The sequence below is a fragment of the Rhinopithecus bieti genome, unplaced genomic scaffold (assembly GCF_001698545.2).
Source record: "Rhinopithecus bieti isolate Rb0 unplaced genomic scaffold, ASM169854v2 scaffold_13349, whole genome shotgun sequence".
In the NCBI taxonomy this organism is placed as follows: Eukaryota; Metazoa; Chordata; class Mammalia; order Primates; family Cercopithecidae; genus Rhinopithecus; species Rhinopithecus bieti.
In genome coordinates, this window is record NW_016807772.1 from 2,441,811 (window position 1) to 2,460,569 (window position 18,759).

Here is an 18,759-nt window from a genome sequence, read left to right on the forward strand (position 1 = left end):
TCAAGTCTCACTCTGTTGCCCAGGCTGGAGTGCAGTGGTGCAATCTCAGCTCACTGCGCCTCCGGGTTCAACCTCTGCCTCTCCTGCCTCAGCCTCCTGAGTAGCTGGAATTACAGGCATGCACCACCATGCCCGGCTAATTTTTGTATTTTTGGTAGATACGTGGTTTCACCATGTTGGCCAGGCTGGTCTCGAACTCCTGACCTGAAGTGATCTGCCCACCTAGGCCTCCCAAAGCACCGGAATTACAGGTGTAAGCCACTGCGCCTGGCCCTAAGTTAATATTCTTAATTACAGGAAGTATATGATGACAAATACATTATGAGTTTATATTTATTAATTTTTAAATTGAGGAAATTTAATAACCACACACAAAAAATTTAAAAAATTTTAAAACTCGGCTAGGTGTGGTGGCTCACACCTGTAATCCCGGCACTTTGTGAGGCTGAGCCGGGCGGATCACCTGAGGTCAGGAGTTCGAGACCAGCCTGGCCAACATGGTGAAACCCCATCTCTACTAAAAATACAAAAAAATTAGCTGGGTGTGGTCGTGGGCACCTATAATCCCAGCTACTCAGGAGGCTGAGGCAGGAGAATCACTTGCACCCAGGAGGCGGAGGTTGCAATGAGCTGAGATCGTGCCATTGCACTCCAGCCTGGGCAACAAGAGCTAAACTCCATCTCAATAAATAAATAAATACATACATAAATAAATAATTGTAACTTAGAAAAAATCAGACCAGCTTATTTCTGCTTTGACATCTGTGTAGGTGCAGGACTTAAAGTTAATCCTGTCATAAGAGATTCAGCTTTTCAAGCATACATAAAACTCGCTCATTATAGAAAATTTGGGGACTTTAGAAAATAAGAAAATTGGCTGGATGTGGTGGCTCACACCTGTAATCCTAGCACGTTGAGAGGCTGAGGGAGGAGGATCACTTGAGGTCAGGAGTTTGAGACCAGTCTGGCCAACATGGTGAAACCCTGTCTCTACCAAAAAATACAAAAATCAGCTGGGCATAGTGGCAAGGGTCTTTAGTCCCAGCTCCTCAGGAGGCTGAGGCAGGAGAATCACTTGAACCCGTGAGGCGGAGGTTGCAGTGAGCCGAGATTGTGCCACTGTACTCCAGCCTGAGCAACAGAGTGAGACTCCATCTCAAGCTAAATAAAATAAAATAAGAATAAGAAAATAAGAAAGTTAATCACACATGTGGGAAACACCTTAATGGAAAGCGCTGTTAAAGCTTTTGGTGTGTTTCTTACCAGTTTATTCCCAGACATTGAATTTTTGCTTTGTTTTGCCTTTCACATAATGAACGTGTAAAATGTGAAGTAGGATATGATGTAAAATTTATCAATAGCATCAATCAAAAAAAATCTATTTTTGCCGGGCGCGGTGGCTCAAAGCCTGTAATCCAGCATTTGGGAGGCGAACGGGCGGACCCTCACGAGATAGGAGATTGAGACCATCCTTGGCGAACATGGTGAACCATCGTCTCCTACTAAAAAAAAAATACAAAAAACTAGCTGGGTGAGGTGGCGGCACGCTTTGAGCCAGCTACTCGGAGGCTGAGGCAGGAGAATGGCGTGAACCCGGGAGGCGGGGGGCTTGCAGTGAGCTTAAGATCGGCGCACTGCATCCCAGCCCTGGGTGACCAGAGCAGACTTGTTCACAAAAAAAAAAAAAAAAAAAAAAAAAAAAAAATCATTTTTTAGAAATTCTAAAGTGACCAGAATCTCCCCTCTTCAATACAAAGTCAGTCCTCCCCACCTCCCCATGTCTTACACAGGAAATGATGCTTTTAAATATACATCCAGAGTACAAACATTGTGTATTTCTGCAGATGTTAAGGGAAGCTAAGGAGAAGGAGAAGCAGAGACTGGCACAGCAGCTCACAATGGAGAGAACTGCACACTACGGGATGCTGTTTGATGAGTATCAAGGCTTGTCACACCTGGAAGCCCTGGAAATTCTGTCCAATGAAAGCGAAAGCAAGGTACTTCTGCACTACTCATTTGAAATGGCATGCTTAGTCATGTGTTGCTTAAACATGAAAGAAACTGGAAAATCTGCCTTTAAAAGATCTCATTTTTAGAGCCTCATTATTATTGTGCTAAGGTCGCAAATACTGTACAATGTGGTGACCCTTGAGCTCCATACCATCTCTTCTCTGTCCTATGCCAAGCTATTACCCCACCCCAGCTCCAAGAAGGCTGGCACAGTAAGAGCCACCACTATCCACCTATCTCATGGTGCAAAAGGCTGCTCAGAAATGTGGTTGTCCGGCTTCTGGCCCTCTGCCTCCCTTTGGTAACGAAGTACCCAGGTCAGAGATGCCCTGCCAGCCCACATCTTCATTCCTACCCAGTGAAAACAAAGCACTTGAGTTCCTTTTAGAATGCAGGGTTTTAATATATTTTTCTTATGGGTTATATAGTTATTTATTCAGCCATCTTGTTAGGACTCCTGGGCCACAAAGGGCAGGATTATCCCACTAAAGGTTAAGGTTCTGTTAGGAAATACTCCCATACAGACACCTGGGAAACCCAGCCTACCCAATAACCCTGCACATTCATGCTCCCCACTTGGTCCCAGGAAAACAAAAGATGAATAGCAAAAATCAGCAGGGTTTGGTGATTTTTTTTTCCCTTAGAGTATCTATAGTGGGGTGTGTGTGTGTGTGTGTGTGTGTGTATGTGTGTGTGTGTTTATTTAGCAAGCACTTACATGGCACTTATATAGCCACCATTCTAAACACCATAAAACTGTTAACTTATTTAACTGTATATATATGGCTGTGCTGTGGATGTCAAGCTGACTGTGCTCCGGAGTGGTTTTCTAGTGGAGGCCACCAGGCAGTACCCTCCGGGCCTCTGGAAAGGGAGGGCCCATGGTGACATTCACTGAGGAAAGGCAGGTCCCCAGACAAGAAGCTCAATTTGGCAGTGAGCCTTAGAATGGAGAAGTAGTTTTTGACTCTCCCTAGACCTTATCCTCTTATGTTTGGACTTTGAGCCATCCTTGATGCCTGTCTAATCAGAGAAAGACAACATCTGCCACATAACAGGCAACCAAGAACCAAATAGGACGGAGACACTGTCCCCTGCCCCAGATAATGGAGCTACACATTACTCTGTTCACTTCCTTCTTTGTTATCCGTGAGCCTTCAGGGAAAGTTTTGTGGTTAAAACTGTTCAAGAATAATTTTCAAAAAAAAGCAAAATTGGGACTCTCATACAGATACAAAATGACCCATGTTAAAGAACTTATTTTGCTCATTAATTAATTCAGGGAACAAGCCAGATGTTATAAATGATTCAAAGGAAAAGCCAAAGAAGCACAAATGTGTACGGAGTAGTATGTATGTGGCTATACACCATGGAATGCTATGCAGCTATAAAAAAGAATGAGTTCATGTCCTTTACAGGGACATGGATGAAGCTGGAAACCATCATTCTCAGCAAACTAACACAGGAGCAGAAAACCAAACACCACATGTTCTCATTCATAAGTGAAGTTGAACAATGAGAACACATGGACACAGAGAGGGGAACATCACACACCAGGGCCTGTTGGGGGTTGGAGGGCTAGGGGAGGGATAGCATTAGGAGAAATACCTAATGTAGATGATGGGTTGATGGGTGCAGCACACCACCACGGCACATGTATACCTATGTAACAAACCTGCACGTTCTGCACATGTATCCCAAAACTTAAGTATAATAATTTAAAAATATATGAATGTGCCAATAGACACAAACCTGCTTTTCCACATCAGGGAGGTTGTCCTCCCACTGCACAGAATTCATTCACATGACTATTGACAAGAATGACTTTGCATTGTTATCAGCACTTTACAATTTATAGAGTCATAAAATTGCTCCCATAAATTCAGAATCCAATAGCTCAATAAGATGTGCTCTAGAAAATGCAGTTCTTAGCCAGGCGCAGTGACTCATGCCTTAATCCCAGCACTTTGGGAGGCCGAGGTGGGCAGATCACCTGACGTCAGTTCAAGACCAGCCTGGCCAATATGGTGAAATGCCATCTCTACTAAAAATACAAAAAAAAAAAAAGCTGGGCATGGTGGTGGGTGCCTGTAATACCAGCTACTCAGGAGGCTAAGGCAGGAGAATCGCCTGAACCTGGGAGGCAGAGGTTACAGTAAGCTGAGATCGTGCCATTGCACTCCAGCCTGGGTGACAGAGCAAGACTCTGTCTCAAAAAAAAAAAAAAAAAAAAAGCAAGGTCTGGAGTCAGACGTTATTTAATTACACACCACGCAGAAGCTGTATGATTTTGGACCCCTCTTACCTCAATTTCCTTATCTATGAAATGGGCATAATAAAACCTACCTCACAGAATTATTAACAGAATTAAATGAGATAATCCACGGAAAGGAAGTAGGCACTCAATAATGTACACATGTTGATGACAGTTGATTTTTATATGCATTCTTATGTCATAGACATTTGTTGTTATTATTAAAAATATCACAGGGGAGCGTGGCCCTGCTGTAAAAAAACACATTACAAGATATCATGGTGGTGGAGAATGATTCCATTGTGGTGACTTCCATCACAGCTCTCAGCTGTGAAACAGCCCTAGGCCCCTGGAAAAAGAGCCCCAAAGGACCCAGTTTCTAGGAAGAAGTTTTGGCCTTTGGAGGGGCACAGTTTGCCCATTGCCTCCACAAGCTCTGCTTTCTTTCCCTAGCCTGGAGATTTTTGTGATATTCATAGTAAGGAAAATAAATTTTTGTCTTGACTTAGTAATGATAGTTACTGGGTACTGTAATAAACAGTCCTACAGGCCAGGCCCAGTGGCTCACGCCTGTAATCCCAGCACTTTGGGAAGCCGAGGTGGGCAGATCACCTAAAGTTGGGAGTTCGAGACCAGCCTGGCCAACATGATGAAACTCCGTCTCTACTGAAAAAAAAAAACAAAATTAGCTGGACATGGTGACGCATGCCTGTAATCCCAGCTACTCAGGAGGCTGAGGCAAGAGAATCACTTGAACCCGGGAGGCAGAGGTTGTGGTGAGCCGAGATTGCACCATTGCACTCCAGCCTGGGCAACAAGAGCGAAACCCTGTCTCAAAATAATTATAATAATAAATAAATAAACAGTCCTATAAATGTATGGGTCAAAAACAGTAAGAGTTATTCTTCACTCCTGTAATAGTCCAAGATAGGAGTGCCTGGTCAGCAGGCAGCATTCCTGCCTTTAGGGTTTCAGGAACAGGCTGTGTCCATCTTGTGGCTCCACTAGACCTGTTTCAAGGTGCACAGGCTTCCAGCAAGAAAACAAATGGGGCCTTAGACTGAGGTTGACAGACATAGCGAATAAAAATACAGGATGACTAGTTAAATTTTAACTTTAGATGAGCAATGAATACTTTTTCAGTACAAATACGTCCCATGTAATATTTGGGACACACAATTATATGAAGAAAATATTCACTGTTTATCTGAAATTCAAGCTTAGCTAGGCATCTTGTATTTTATCTGGCAACCCTACACATACCACATATTTAAAAGTTAAATAACTTTTGGGCCAGGCACGGTGGCTCACACCTGTAATCCCAGCACTTTGGGAGGCTGAGGCGGATGGATCACTTGAGGCCAGGAGTTCGAGACCAGCCTGACCAACATGGCAAAACCCTGTCTCAATTAAAAATACAAAAATTAGAGCCAAGCATGGTGGCGCTGCCTGTGGTCTAAGGTAGATGTAAAACTGGGTGAGCTGGCTGGGCACAGCAGCTCACGGCTGTAATCCCAGCACTTTGGGAGGCTGAGGCAGGTGGATCACCTGAGGTCCGAGAGTTTGAGACCAGCCAGCCCAACATGGTGAAACCCCATCTCTACTAAAAATACAAAAATTAGTGGGGTGTGATGGCACATCCCTGTAGTCTCAGCTACTCGGGAGGCTGAGGCAGGAGAATCGCTTGAACCTGGGAGGCGGAGGTTGTAGTGAGCCAAGATGGCACCACTGCACTGCAGCCTAGGCGACAGAGTAAGACTCCATCTCCAAAATAATAAAAATTAAAAAGTTAAAGAACTTCAGAAACAAACTGTTAAAGAAAATGTATTATGTCTTCCTACCTTGACAAACACTGGCATAATGACCTGGAAGGCTTAGTTCCCATTTGAATTCCCAGACTCCTCAAATTTCTACACTCCCCTTCAGCCTACCTGCCTCCTATCTGCAGCTCTGTCTCTCACCCCAGGAAACATTATGTAGCTGTGGGAGCATGCCCTAGTTCAAGCGTAAGCAGCCACCTTTTAGCCATCCCTTGGGCCGAAGGATACACAACCAGTGGCGCTGTCCCACTGTCAGGAGCACAGCCTAGGGAAGAGTTCCATGCAGGCTGTGAGAGGGAAACTTTGGTGACCTGGAGAGTGTTCTAGAATGGAGATGTGGGCTCTGATGGGACCATTTCTTGGGCTGGGGACTCCCCTGTGTTGAAGCCTAAAGGCAGTGTGGGATTCCCCTGCCCTCTGAGGCCTTACTGTCTTCTGAGTCGCACCAGCGTAAGGACAGAGTGTAGAGAGGATGCTCCCATGTTTTAAAAGCCTTGAGAAATGATGCACATCATCTCTGCTGACAGTCCATTGACTGAAACTCAGACCCCACCATGGAAATATAAGGAATTATTATCATTACTATTTTGCTAGATTGATTCTAGGATGGCAACAGGCATGGCGACGTGGTGTTTGATAAAGGTTAAAGAAAAACTAATCATTTTCGGCTGGGTGCAATGGCTCACGCCTGTAATCCCAGCACTTTGGGAGGCCAAGGTAGGTGGATCACTTGAGGTCAGGAGTTTGAGACCAGACTGGCCAGCACGGCGAAACCCCATCTCTACAAAAAATGCAAAGATTAGCCGGTGTGGTGGCGTGTACCTGTAATCCCAGCTACTCAGGAGACTGAGGCAGGAGAATCGCTTAAACCCGGGAGGCGAAGGTTCCAGTGAGCCAAGATTGTACCACTGCACTCCAGCCTGGGCGGCTGAATGAGACCCGTCTCAAAAACAACAAAAAACAAAAAACAAAAACCAGGAAAACTAATCATTTTCATCACCATTATACTCCATAGTTAGAAATAGTAAACAAAAATCTTTACAATAGCAGCACACACCTCCTTTCAAGGAAAAGATTTATAAGACAGCCTCTCTACCCTGTGTCCTGAACAACACTCAACACGGTGCCAAGCATATAGTCAGCATTCCACAAATATTTATGGAGGAGTGTGTGATTATGTCCTATTTATTATTGGAGTGAACTAAAGACTCAATGCACATGGTCTTGGCACAATGCAGTGAGCTGGGAGAAAGCAGGAGAGATGCTATAGCGGAAAGATGCTGACGAAAGAGTGCTTCGCTAAAGAGAACCCTTCCCAGGGGTGCCCCAAACGGAAAACCCCAATGTTTCTCCTTCCAGATGATTGCCATCCGCCAGAAGACATGGACAAATGCAGATGTTCCACAGGTCTGCATACATTTTCACTAAGCATGGTGTTCAAATACATTTATTCAATAATTAATGTTAGAAAACTGCTGTTTAGAAAGTAGATCCGAAGCCTAAGAATACGCTGATGCACATCTGGGACCCTGACCCCTACACATGAGTGTGTGAGCTGAAATGAAGAGTCTGAGAAGGTCAGGGCAGAACAGAGTGGCGTGCAGCCATCAGGCTGGGCATGTTTACTTCCACCTGCTGAACTCCACGCTAATGGGTTTTGTGTCGATGACTTCCTGCAGAGCTTCCTCCCAGAGCCTCGGCGCTGGCTACATTATGCCCTGGCAATGTGCTTTAGCAACTTTTAGGAAAATGGTGTCCTGGTATTCCAGATGCCCTCTCTACCTCTCTCACTTGTCCTGATGTGCTCATCTATCGACATAGTGAATATTAAAACCTATTCCAAAGAGGACTGCGGCTCCACTGCTGTCTCTCTCTCCAGAGCAAGAGTTTGACCTGCAGAATGAAAAAAATAAAACTTTACTACTTTATACTTATATTTAATACTTTATAAGGTACCTTCCCTGCACTCTTTTACCATTTTGGAAATTCAAATCATCTTCAGAGAATGAGTGGCCATCTGTACAAATAATTATTTATTATTTTTTTTTGAGACAGGATCTTGCTGGAGTGCAGTGGCACAATCGTAGTTCACTGCAGCCTCAAACTCCTGGGCTCAAGCAATCCTCTTACCTCAGCCTCTTGAGCAACTGAGACCACAGGTGTGCACCAGCATGCCTGGCTAATTTTCTTACTTTTTTTTTTTTTTTTTTTTTTTTTTTTTTTTGACGGGGTCTCGCTCTGTCACCCAGACTGGAGTGCAGTGGCCGGATCTCAGCTCACTGCAAGCTCCGCCTCCCGGGTTTACGCCATTCTCCTGCCTCAGCCTCCTGAGTAGCTGGGACTACAGGCACCCGCCACCACGCCCAGCTAATTTTTTGTATTTTTAGTAGAGACGGGGTTTCACTGTATTAGCCAGGATGGTCTCGATCTCCTGACCTGATCTGCCTGCCTCAGCCTCCCAAAGTGCTGGGATTACAGGTGTCAGCCACCGCGCCCAGCCTTAAAATTTTTTATAGAGATGGGGTCTCACTATGTTGATCACTTGAGCCCTCAAACTCCTGGGCTCAAGTGATCCTCCCTCCTCAGCCTCCGAAAGTGCTGGGATTGCAGGGGTGAGCCACCACGCCTGGCCTGTACAAATAATGTTTAACTGTGCACGGAGGACAGTTTCAAAAGAGAGGCTCTAAAGACAGGGAGCAGGGATGACGTCAGTCCCAGCATCACCTCCTCTGTGAAGTCCTCCCTGTGTGTACCCTCTCAGTTCCCCAAGGGGGAAGGACAGTGCCCTTCCTAGTGCCTCCCTCCACTGTACCCTCCTCTCATGCCTGTCATGGTCATTCTTAATTGACATGGCCTCACTCCTTTAGACTGCAAGATGTTGGAGAAGAAAAATGTGTCTTGTGCATTTTTGTAACCCCAGTGTGATAACCTACATCTAGCAAGCATATATGTGCATCTATAGAATGCTTATTTATTTAAGTTTACATGTGGATGCGTGTTTATTTATTTATCTATTTATTCATTCATTCATTCATTTATTTTTTGAGACGGAGTGTCGCTCTTGCAGGCTGGAGTGCAGTGGCGCGATCTCGGTTCACTGCAAACTCTGACTCCCTGGTTCAAGGGATTCTCCTGCCTCAGCCTCTTGAGTAGCTGGGATTACAGGCACATGCCACCAGGCCCAGCTAATTTTTGTATTTTTAATAGAGACGGGGTTTCACCATGTCGGCCAGGATGGTCTTGATGTCCTGACCTCGTGATCTGCCTGCCTTGGCCTCCCAAAGTGCTGGGATTACAGGCATGAGCCACCGCGCCCGGCCGTATACATGTGTATTTATAAGTATTGAGCATCACTCTAAGTATTTTAAGTAGATTACTTCATTTAACCCTCAGAACAACCTTATAAGGTAGGTGGAATTAGTTTCCATTTTACAGATAAGGAAGCTGAGGCATTAAAAGGTTAAGTAAGTGACCGAAGGTCATGGTAAGTGAGGAGCTGATATTTGACTGCAGGGTTGATGTCGAACTGCGTTTTTAACCACTGTGATAGAAGAGCTACCACCACCATTTACATAGCACCTACTGTGTGCAGTTGTGCAATGTATTTCACATTTTTTATCTCATTTACTCCACAAGGAATCTCCCTTTAAAACTGAGAAAACTGAGACCCAGAGGGTTTATCTAACTTGCCCAATGTTGCACAGTTAATATGCATCAAGCCAACATTCAACCCAGCGATACCTCCCACACCATGAAGCACTTTGGTCCTGGGAAAACTGGGGACTGCTGTATATAAACATTATTAATGAGAAGAAAAGATGACAGTTGTGCTGACCTATTTCTTTTTTCAGGTTCAGTCATTTTTAGCATCACTTGATGGAAAGAAGCTGGAACTCTTAAAAAATGACCTAATTTCCATTAAAGACATCTTTGCAGCTAAAGAATTAGAGAATGAAGAAAGTCAAGAAGAACAAGGTAAAGGAAAATAAATAGCAAGACAAATTGTTTGGTATAATCCTTATGAAACTGCTGTTAATGAACACAGCCCTTTGAAATATTTAATTCAAGTGCTCCTCCTCCATGCTTCCAAAATACAGTGTGCATCTGCTCTTGTTGCAGGAGCGGGTCACACTGATTTATATGACTCTCTTTCACTGGGCAGGAACTCCTGTTGTTTCTCTGGTGTTCGGCACGATCCCTGGCACTTCACAGGCGTACAATAAATGTAAATGCACATGGTCAGATGAAGGAAGACTGCAATGTGCTAAACAGAGCTCTGATGACTAGAGTTTATGCTGCCACTTTTTATTGTTGTTGTTGTTGTTGTTGTTGTTGTTGTTGTTGTTTAGACGGAGTCTCGCTCTGTCACCCAGGCTGGAGTGCAGTGGTGCCATCTCAGCTCACTGCAACCTCCACCTCTCAGGTTCAAGTGATTCTTCTGCCTCAGCCTTCCGAGTAGCTGGGACTACAGGTGCCCGCAACCATGCCCAGCTAATTTTTGTATTTTTAGTAGAGGCGGGGGTTCACTATGTTGGTCAGGATGGTCTCGATCTCTCAACCTCATGATCCACCCGCCTCGGCCTCCCAAAGTGCTGGGATTACAGGCATGAGCCACCGCGCCCAGCGTATGCTACCACTTATAATTTTTATCTGCATGTGAAAGCTATTAAGTGTGATTAATGTTAATGGTGGGCACATCTTTCCCTGAATTTTTTTGTATATTTTTCTTAATCCTTTTAATTTATAGGTGTAAGAGTTTGGGTATATCTGCAGGTGTCCTATCCTCTACCTAAAAAGTTCAGTTCTGACAAAGGCTGTACCGTTTTCTGACAGTGCACCAGAGCATGCTACGTCAGGTTGGCAATCACACTTCCCAGTAATCTTCCACCCAGATAATAACTTGACCCCAAGGAGATTAGAACTTATTTTATGAGAAGCAAGGCTTCCTTAAGAGGGGAAAACTTATTCTCAGGGTTGGGCATGGTTAATGATTCCTTTAGGTTTGTCTATTTGGGAGAAGAAGAGAGTAAAACATTTGCTGTGTACATGAAGAGTGATTTCTTACGACGTAATAACCACCACCCCACAGCTGTTTTGTGTAGGTTATGCTGAAAGGTCAGACAACCTCAGAGACAGGTCTGGCTTCTCCTAGGACCTTTGGAAGGGTCCCATTTGAAACATTTTCACCACTTTCTTGCTGTATGGCCTTAAATAAGTTATATAACCTTTCTGAAATGCAGTATCTTCACTTGTAAAATGGAGACAATGATATGTGTGTGTATATATGTGTGTGTGTGTGTGTGTGTGTGTATAGATATAAGGTTCAAGAGCTGTTGTAAGGGTCATATTAGATAATATATGTAAAAACATATATTAGAGTGCCTGGCACACAGAACTGCTCAAAAATATTAGCTGTGCTTGTTACTTAAAGTGCTAACGCAATGCCAGGAAAAAGTAAAGGTGCAATAAAGTATAACTTTCATGTATTATGCTTGCTGTTATTACCCGGCATGCAAAGTAATGAGAATGTGCATTCTCAAATCGCTGGCAGTGTTTTGTGCCCAGACATGTTTTGATTCCTTTAATCAAAGCTCTGACACAAGAGCTCAAATGCTTGAGCCTTGATGTCCAGGGCAAAATTATTCTAAGCATTCAGAAACTGTCATTTAGACACCCTTTCCCTGTTTAGCCCCACACACTGACCTTACATGCCTTCAGCTTAATGAGATTTATGCTCATTGCTTCAAAATAAAAGAATCAATTATACTGAAGCATAGAAAGAGGCCGTATCAGAGACAGTTGGGAATCATGTTTTTGAGCATTAGTATGTTCCTCCCAGAGTCACAAAGGATGACAGCCTTGTCTTTGTTTTTCTAATGAAGAAACTAAAACACTAGCTGTCAAAGGTCATGTAGCTCCCCTTGTGGACCCAGGGTGAACTAACAGATGCCCCTTTCTAGCAATCACCAAAAAGAATCAAGCTATTTCTCTTCAAAAGGCATGATGTCTGAGGTAGACCTTGGCCCTATTAAGGGTGTCATTTAGAAAGGACAAAAGAGAATCCCAGGTTCCCCTAACATCAAGGAGACATTGTTGCCAGTGTAATTAAAGAAGTATTACATCCCCAACTGGTGCTATTTCTTGGAGGGGAAACCTAATTTCAACTTAAATAGAAAATGTTGCTATAAGTGATGTGTTCTAGTCTAGTGTAGACCTTCAATAAATTCAGTTTCTTTAAATACCACACATGCACACATACACACACAAAAACCTGAAGTGCTGAACAGCATGCTTTAGCAATGGGAGATTTGCCTCGCCTTAATTGACAAAACCCTGTTATCTCCCATAATATATCAATTTTCCCAAGAGGGCATCTCCAGATTATCAAAACACTATTAATGTTAATTAACTTAATCTAATAAAATGTCATTCAGAAACTTAATGAAGAACTGGGAGGAAAGAATAGAGACGTTGGCATTAAATCAATCCAATTATCAAGTGTCACAACTCCAGAAAGGTTCTGGGATTATGCAAAAGCTATAGAAAGGAATCTTTGCAGTGGGGGAAATCCAGGAGCAATCCAGCAGGAAATCTAGGAGCAAAATTCTGAAAGAAAACTGAGCATTTTCATTCATTTTTTTCCTTGTAAGCTTTACATTCCTAAAAGCCTCCTAACAACTAAATAATTTATTTGGTACTCTCAGAAAATGTAATAAACTATCATTTTTAGATGAATTTAATATCGGTCTCCTCTGCATGTAATAATGTTAGCTAATGATTTGCATGTTTGTTTTTCCAGCAGAGTGTAATTTTATCACACTGCCATAGATCCCTTAATTTGATTTATCATGGCTGAGAAGAGATTTTAAAAGGCCATTTTCTATTTTTATTGCTCTGGTGAAGATCTTCTCGGCCATGTCTACAGACTGAGAATTGTAGTAATAGGTATTGTTTGTTGCAACATTTATTATCATCTGTTTTTATCAACCTCCATTTTCTCTATGTTTTTTTTTTTCTAAAATTGCTTCTAAAAGTTGTTGGTGTATGTTTTACAGAATTAATACACCTTTAAAAGCTGGAGCTCAACAAAGTGCTTATATCTTAATTTAGTGTTGATTCCTCCCAAATACTTTTAATCTCGCTATGCTTGTATCAGTGTAGCACATAATTATTTGTTTACATAAAACTTCGTGTTTACGAAACACTTTCATGTTTGTTGTAGTATTTGGTCCTTATAACATCTGTAAAGAGGAGATGGGTGGGTTTTATTGTCCTCAGTTTTCAGAGGAGGCAGTGGAAGCTGAGGAAGCTCTGTGACTGGCCCCAGGCCACAGAACCAGCAGATGCAGGAGCTGGGTAGGACCTATGCCTTCCAAATCCCAGCCCAGGACTCTCTGTGCTCTGCAACACTGCCTCATACAGGGTGAGGGGCAGGCAGTTTGGGAAGGGGACCTTGTCAATGCTGCCCAGGTGTGTCCAGCCCCTCTCACTGTCCCTCCCTGGGGAAGACTAGACCAAGACCTCTGCCCAGCAGAGAGAATCTCAGCTTCTGATGGAATCAGTCTAGCTCTCTAACTCTGTCTCTCTCTCCCCCTCCTTTTTTTTTTTCAAGATAGAGTCTCATTCTGTTGCCCAGGCTAGAGTACAGTGGTGCAATCTCAGCTCACTGCAACCTCCGCCCTCCTGGGTTCAAGTGATTATCCTGCCTCAACCTCCCAAGTAGCTGGGATTACAGACACATGCCAACACGCCTGGCAAATTTTTGTACTTTTAGTAGAGATGGGGTTTCATCATGTTAGCCCGGCTGGTCTCCATCTCCTGACCTCAAGTGATCCAACCACATCGGCCTCCTAACGTGCTGGTATTACAGGTGTGAGCCACTGTGCCTGGCCCTCTCTATCTCTATCTCTATCTCTGTCTCTGTCTCTCTGTCTCTGAGACTGTCTAGCCCTCCAACTCTCCCTTTGTGTGATTAATACATTCTCATTCTTGAAGGCTCTGTTCAGGCATCACCTCCTCCAGGAACCCTGCTTCACACCCCTCTGAAAACTGGATTATATGCTGCAAAAGCCCCCTTAGCGCACTTACTTCTTTGGATTAAAATGGTTTGCTTGTTGTGGCTTCATCATGAGCAAAGACAGCCGTCTCTCCCTCCTGCCTGCACGCACCCCCCTCACTCCCCTGCAGCCACGCTGACACCCTTGCCGCTCCCATGGACGAACCAAGCACACACCCTCCTGGACTCTACTCTTGCTGCACTGCTGCTGGAAGACTCTTCCCCCTGACTGTGGCTGGCTCATTGCTCTCCTCCTCTAGCACATTACTCAAATGTCACCTTCTTCGTTAGCTTCCCTCCTGTCTTAGTTCCTCCAGGCTGCTATATCAAAATACCATAGACTGTGTGGCTTCTAAACAACAGAAATCTATTTCTCACAGTTTTGGAGACTAAAGTCGAAGCTCAAATGGCTGGCAGATTCTGTGTCTAATGAGGGCTCCTGATCTCTGGTTCACAGATGGTGACTTCTAGCTTGTCCTTACATGGTGGAAGGGATCAGCTAGCTCCCTGGGGCCTCTTTTGTTAGGGCACTAATCCCTTTCATGGGGGCTCCTCATTTCATGGTCTAATCACACCTCTGAAGCCTCACCTCCTATTATCATCGTGTTGGTATTAGGTTTCAAAATATGAATTTGGAGGGGACAGGGACATTCAGACCACAGCACCCCCTATTTAAAACTCCTAAACCCCAGCTGGCCCTGTTTATACTTCTCCATCAAACTTACCCCTTGACATCAATGCTTTACTTATCTGGTTTTTCTTTTGTTTTGTTTTTTGGGACAGAGTCTTGCCCTTTCACCCGGCTAGAGTGCAGTGGCGCGATCTCAGCTCACTGCAACCTCCACCTCCCGGCGGTTCTCCTGCTTCAGCCTCCTGAGTAGCTGGGATTAGAGGCACCCGCCACTGCGCCCGGCTAATTTTTGTATTTTGAGTAGAGATGGGGTTTCACCATCTTGGCCTGGCTGGTCTCAAACTCCTGACCTCATGTTTCACCCACCTCGGCCTCCCAAAGTGCTGGGATTACAGGTGTGAGCCACCGCGCCTGGTCTGCTTGTCTGTTTTGATTATCTGTTCCCTCACGAGAATATATGAGTTGTATGTGTGAGTTACATGAGTTCCCCTATCTGATTATCTGTTTCCTCACGAGAATATATGAGTTATATGTGTGAGTTACATGAGTTCCCCTATCTGATTATCTGTTTCCCTCATGAGAATATATGAGTTATATGTGTGAGTTACATGAGTTCCCCTATCTGATTATCTGTTTCCCTCATGAGAATATATGAGTTATAGGTAATAATAAACGAATCTAAGCCAAATGTTTTGAATAAATACCCACAAGCTACGCCAGGCTACCTTCATGGACTGCAGATTCACCATTTTGTCCATAAAACAGAAAATAGCATCTCCAGACGAGGGCTGGATGCAGTGTTTCTCACACGGCTTAGTCCCCGCTCAAGGCTCTGCCTTTCCCCGCTGGTATACGCCACAGTATTTTCTTCTTAGAGAGTGCAGCGAGCATGTAGTCAGGTGAGATAAATGATACTTCTACTCTCCCCCAAACTGGCAATAAACCCATGTGGAATCAATTCTTTGGCACCTTTCAGAAATGTTAAAAATGGCTTGGCCTTGCAGATACTTCAAAAGAGAAAAGTAAAATTGTAACCTTTAACAATCTCTTTATTGCCCACAATGATCTTAATTTTTTTATTTTATGATATATGATATTTTAATATGTATACTATCTGTTATATATAGTAATATATCATATTATATATTAGGCAATGTATTAATAAATTATTCTGTAAATACTCATTTTAGCACCTGTTATATGTGAGGTATTGTGTTAGATGCTCTGGATTCAAGAGTGAGCGGAAGAAATACTGTCTCTGTCCCTCAGTAGCTTCCAGGGTGAAAGGAAGACAGATCGTTAAGAAATATTGTAGGACCAGCCAGGTATCCTAGGGAACCTTGGGAAATATCTCTGGAGAGATGGAGACCAATTCAGCTTGTTGAGCACTGTGGCTCTGTGAACATAACAGGGCACCTGGGTATCATTAGGGTCGCAGTGCTAAGCATAACAATATCAAAGTCATAAATATGATGTTGTCCCAGGTCCCTTAGGCCTGAGAAAGGTCATGCCTTTGTTCATCCAGTCCTTCTTTCAGCAAATAGCTGCTGACCACCTGTAGCTGTGAACAAGACAGGGGAGGTCCCTCCTTGCCCTCTTCTTGCCTTTGGGTTGGCCTGGGGGTGTCCCTGCAGTAGCTGCCAAGCAACAAGACTTCAGCGGCCCTGCACCTGGATGCATCTGCTGCCTCACTGCCGTGCTCTTGAATGGAAGACATTCATCTTTGCCCGGTGGCTGGCGGGCAGGCTGCTACAGCCTCCACTTAGTCTACCCCAACTGCAGATTGTAACATTGGGGGAGCTGCCACATCCTGAAGGATGAAAAATAAATCACACTGCTTCTGTCGTGTTCTATTTCTAGGCTCAGAAGAAAAGGGAGAAGAATTTGCTCGCACGCTTACAGAACTTCTCTTTGAATTACATGTGGCGGCCACACCTGACAAACTCAATAAGGTCAGCACTGTCTGATTTATAGTTTCTCGTTTAAAAAAAAAAAAAAAAAAGCTGCAGGGAAGAGTCTCTGTTGTAAAGTTCCAGAGATGCATCTGAAATGGAAAACCCCCAAATCTTATAAGGCGTAGTGCCGGGAGAGGAGTTTGAGGTCTGTAACTAAGATTTGAGGAGGGGCTGGGCGCGGTGGCTCATGCCTGTAATCCCAGCACTTTGGGAGGCCGAGGTGGGTGGATCACCTGAGGTCAGGAGTTTGAGACCAGCCTGGTCAACGTGGTGAAACCCCATCTCTACTAAAATACAAAAATTAGCCGGGTGTGGTGGCACACGCCTGTAATCCCAGCTACTTGGGAGACTAAGGCAAGAGAATCGCGTGAACCCAGGAGGCCGAGGTTGCGGTGAGCTGAGATTGCGCCACAGCACTCCAGCCTAGGTGACAGAGTGAGACTCCATCTCAAATTTAAGAAAAGGGGAAAACGGCCTGTAATCCCAGCACTTTGGGAGGCCGAGACGGGCGATCACGAGGTCAGGAGATCAAAACCATCCTGGCTAACATGGTGAAACCCTGTCTCTACTAAAAAATACAAAAAACTAGCCGGGCGAGGTGGCGGGCACCTGTAGTCCCAGCTACTGAGGAGGCTGAGGCAGGAGAATGGCGTAGACCCGGGAGGCGGAGCTTGCAGTGAGCTGAGATCCGGCCACTGCACTCCAGCCCGGGCGACAGAGTGAGACTCCGTCTCAAAAAAAAAAAAGAAAAGGGGAAAAATGAAAAGATTTGAGGAGGCAACATAATGGAATGTGGTGATGGAGAACATGCTAGACTGTGTCATGAGATCTGCATTTTAGTTGTAATTTTACTAGTAACTACCTTGTGACCTTGAAGAAGTCACTTACCTTTTCATGGCAAAATAGAATGTTATGCCAGAGCGGTAGTTATCATCAGATTAGGGGAGGGGGAAAGGGTGCAGAATCACCAAGAGGCTTTTTCAAATTTCACCCCCGACCCCTGTAAAGAAACATGCCAGAATTCAGTAGAGAGAGGCAAATCAGCCAGGTGAACCCCATAGTTCCTCCACCTGGAAAACAGGGGCTTCGTCATGTCTAAGACCTTTCCAGCTTTAACAATCTGGGTTCCTCTAATAATACCACGGTGTGTTTTGCAAGTTAGTACAAGGTCTTGCTGTGAAGTTTCTTTAGAGGCCATGATCATTAATTACTTAAAACTGCGTGATGTTTTTCCATTCTCTCTCTCTCTTTCTTTCTTCTTTTTAGCAAGCAGTGGTTTACATAGGTACTCACTTATCCGGGTGGGTGAGGAAAAGGGCAGAATGAGGAGGTGAGATGAGTAATTTCTTTATCTCTGATGGGGTCACTGATTCTGGCAGGTCAGCGACTTGAACACAGTGGGAAATTGCCTCATTCATCTCCGTGCAGCACCTGCCACTGCTGAGAGGGGGCATGTGGTGGCTCTGAGATTCCACTGGCTTATTTGCTTAGGTTTAAGTCTTTGTCTCTAATAGGGGACACACTAAGGACAGTTTTGTTGGGTTTTCTCTCCCCAGATCTTCTTGCTGTTAACTTACCATTCAACACTCTGATATTTTTAACTTTGGCGTGTAAGATTTAAGGTGGGAAGTAAGTTTAAGCCCCAAAACAACTTTTACTTAAGCAAACAGCTTAAACTATAATGATAAAATTGGAGTGAGTCTGCCCTTTCATTCTAAATTCAGGGAATAACAGGTAGGGGAGGAGGTTTCTGATTGTTTAATTGAACCATGATTTTGTAGGGCACAGAGTGCATAAACTGCACTCTTGTGAAATTAGACACAGAGTAGCACCAGACCTTTCCAGCAGCCCTTCTCTTCTCCCCCTTGAGGGTGGAAGAACTGTCATGAATCAAGAAACGCAGAGCCTTTCTAACATATATTTTGTAAAGTACCATTATTCTTTTATAGATGGTCATGAAAAGTGAAAACATACTATAGATTTTCAATGTGACTGCCATTTTATTCTTATCTGAATATCATTTTTAAATGCTT

The 18,759-nt window shown here is 44.1% G+C and overlaps 1 protein-coding gene across 1 annotated transcript in view; it reads left to right on the forward strand.

Moving 5' to 3' along the window:
* FAM114A1 (family with sequence similarity 114 member A1) overlaps positions 1–18,759 on the forward strand; it is a 78,925-nt gene that overhangs the window by 45,102 nt on the left and 15,064 nt on the right. Inside the window, exons 7-9 of the mRNA XM_017883781.1 lie at positions 1,845–1,997; positions 9,936–10,059; positions 16,632–16,723. Coding sequence (XP_017739270.1) covers positions 1,845–1,997; positions 9,936–10,059; positions 16,632–16,723 — 369 coding nt within the window. The remainder of the gene's footprint in view (positions 1–1,844; positions 1,998–9,935; positions 10,060–16,631; positions 16,724–18,759) is intronic.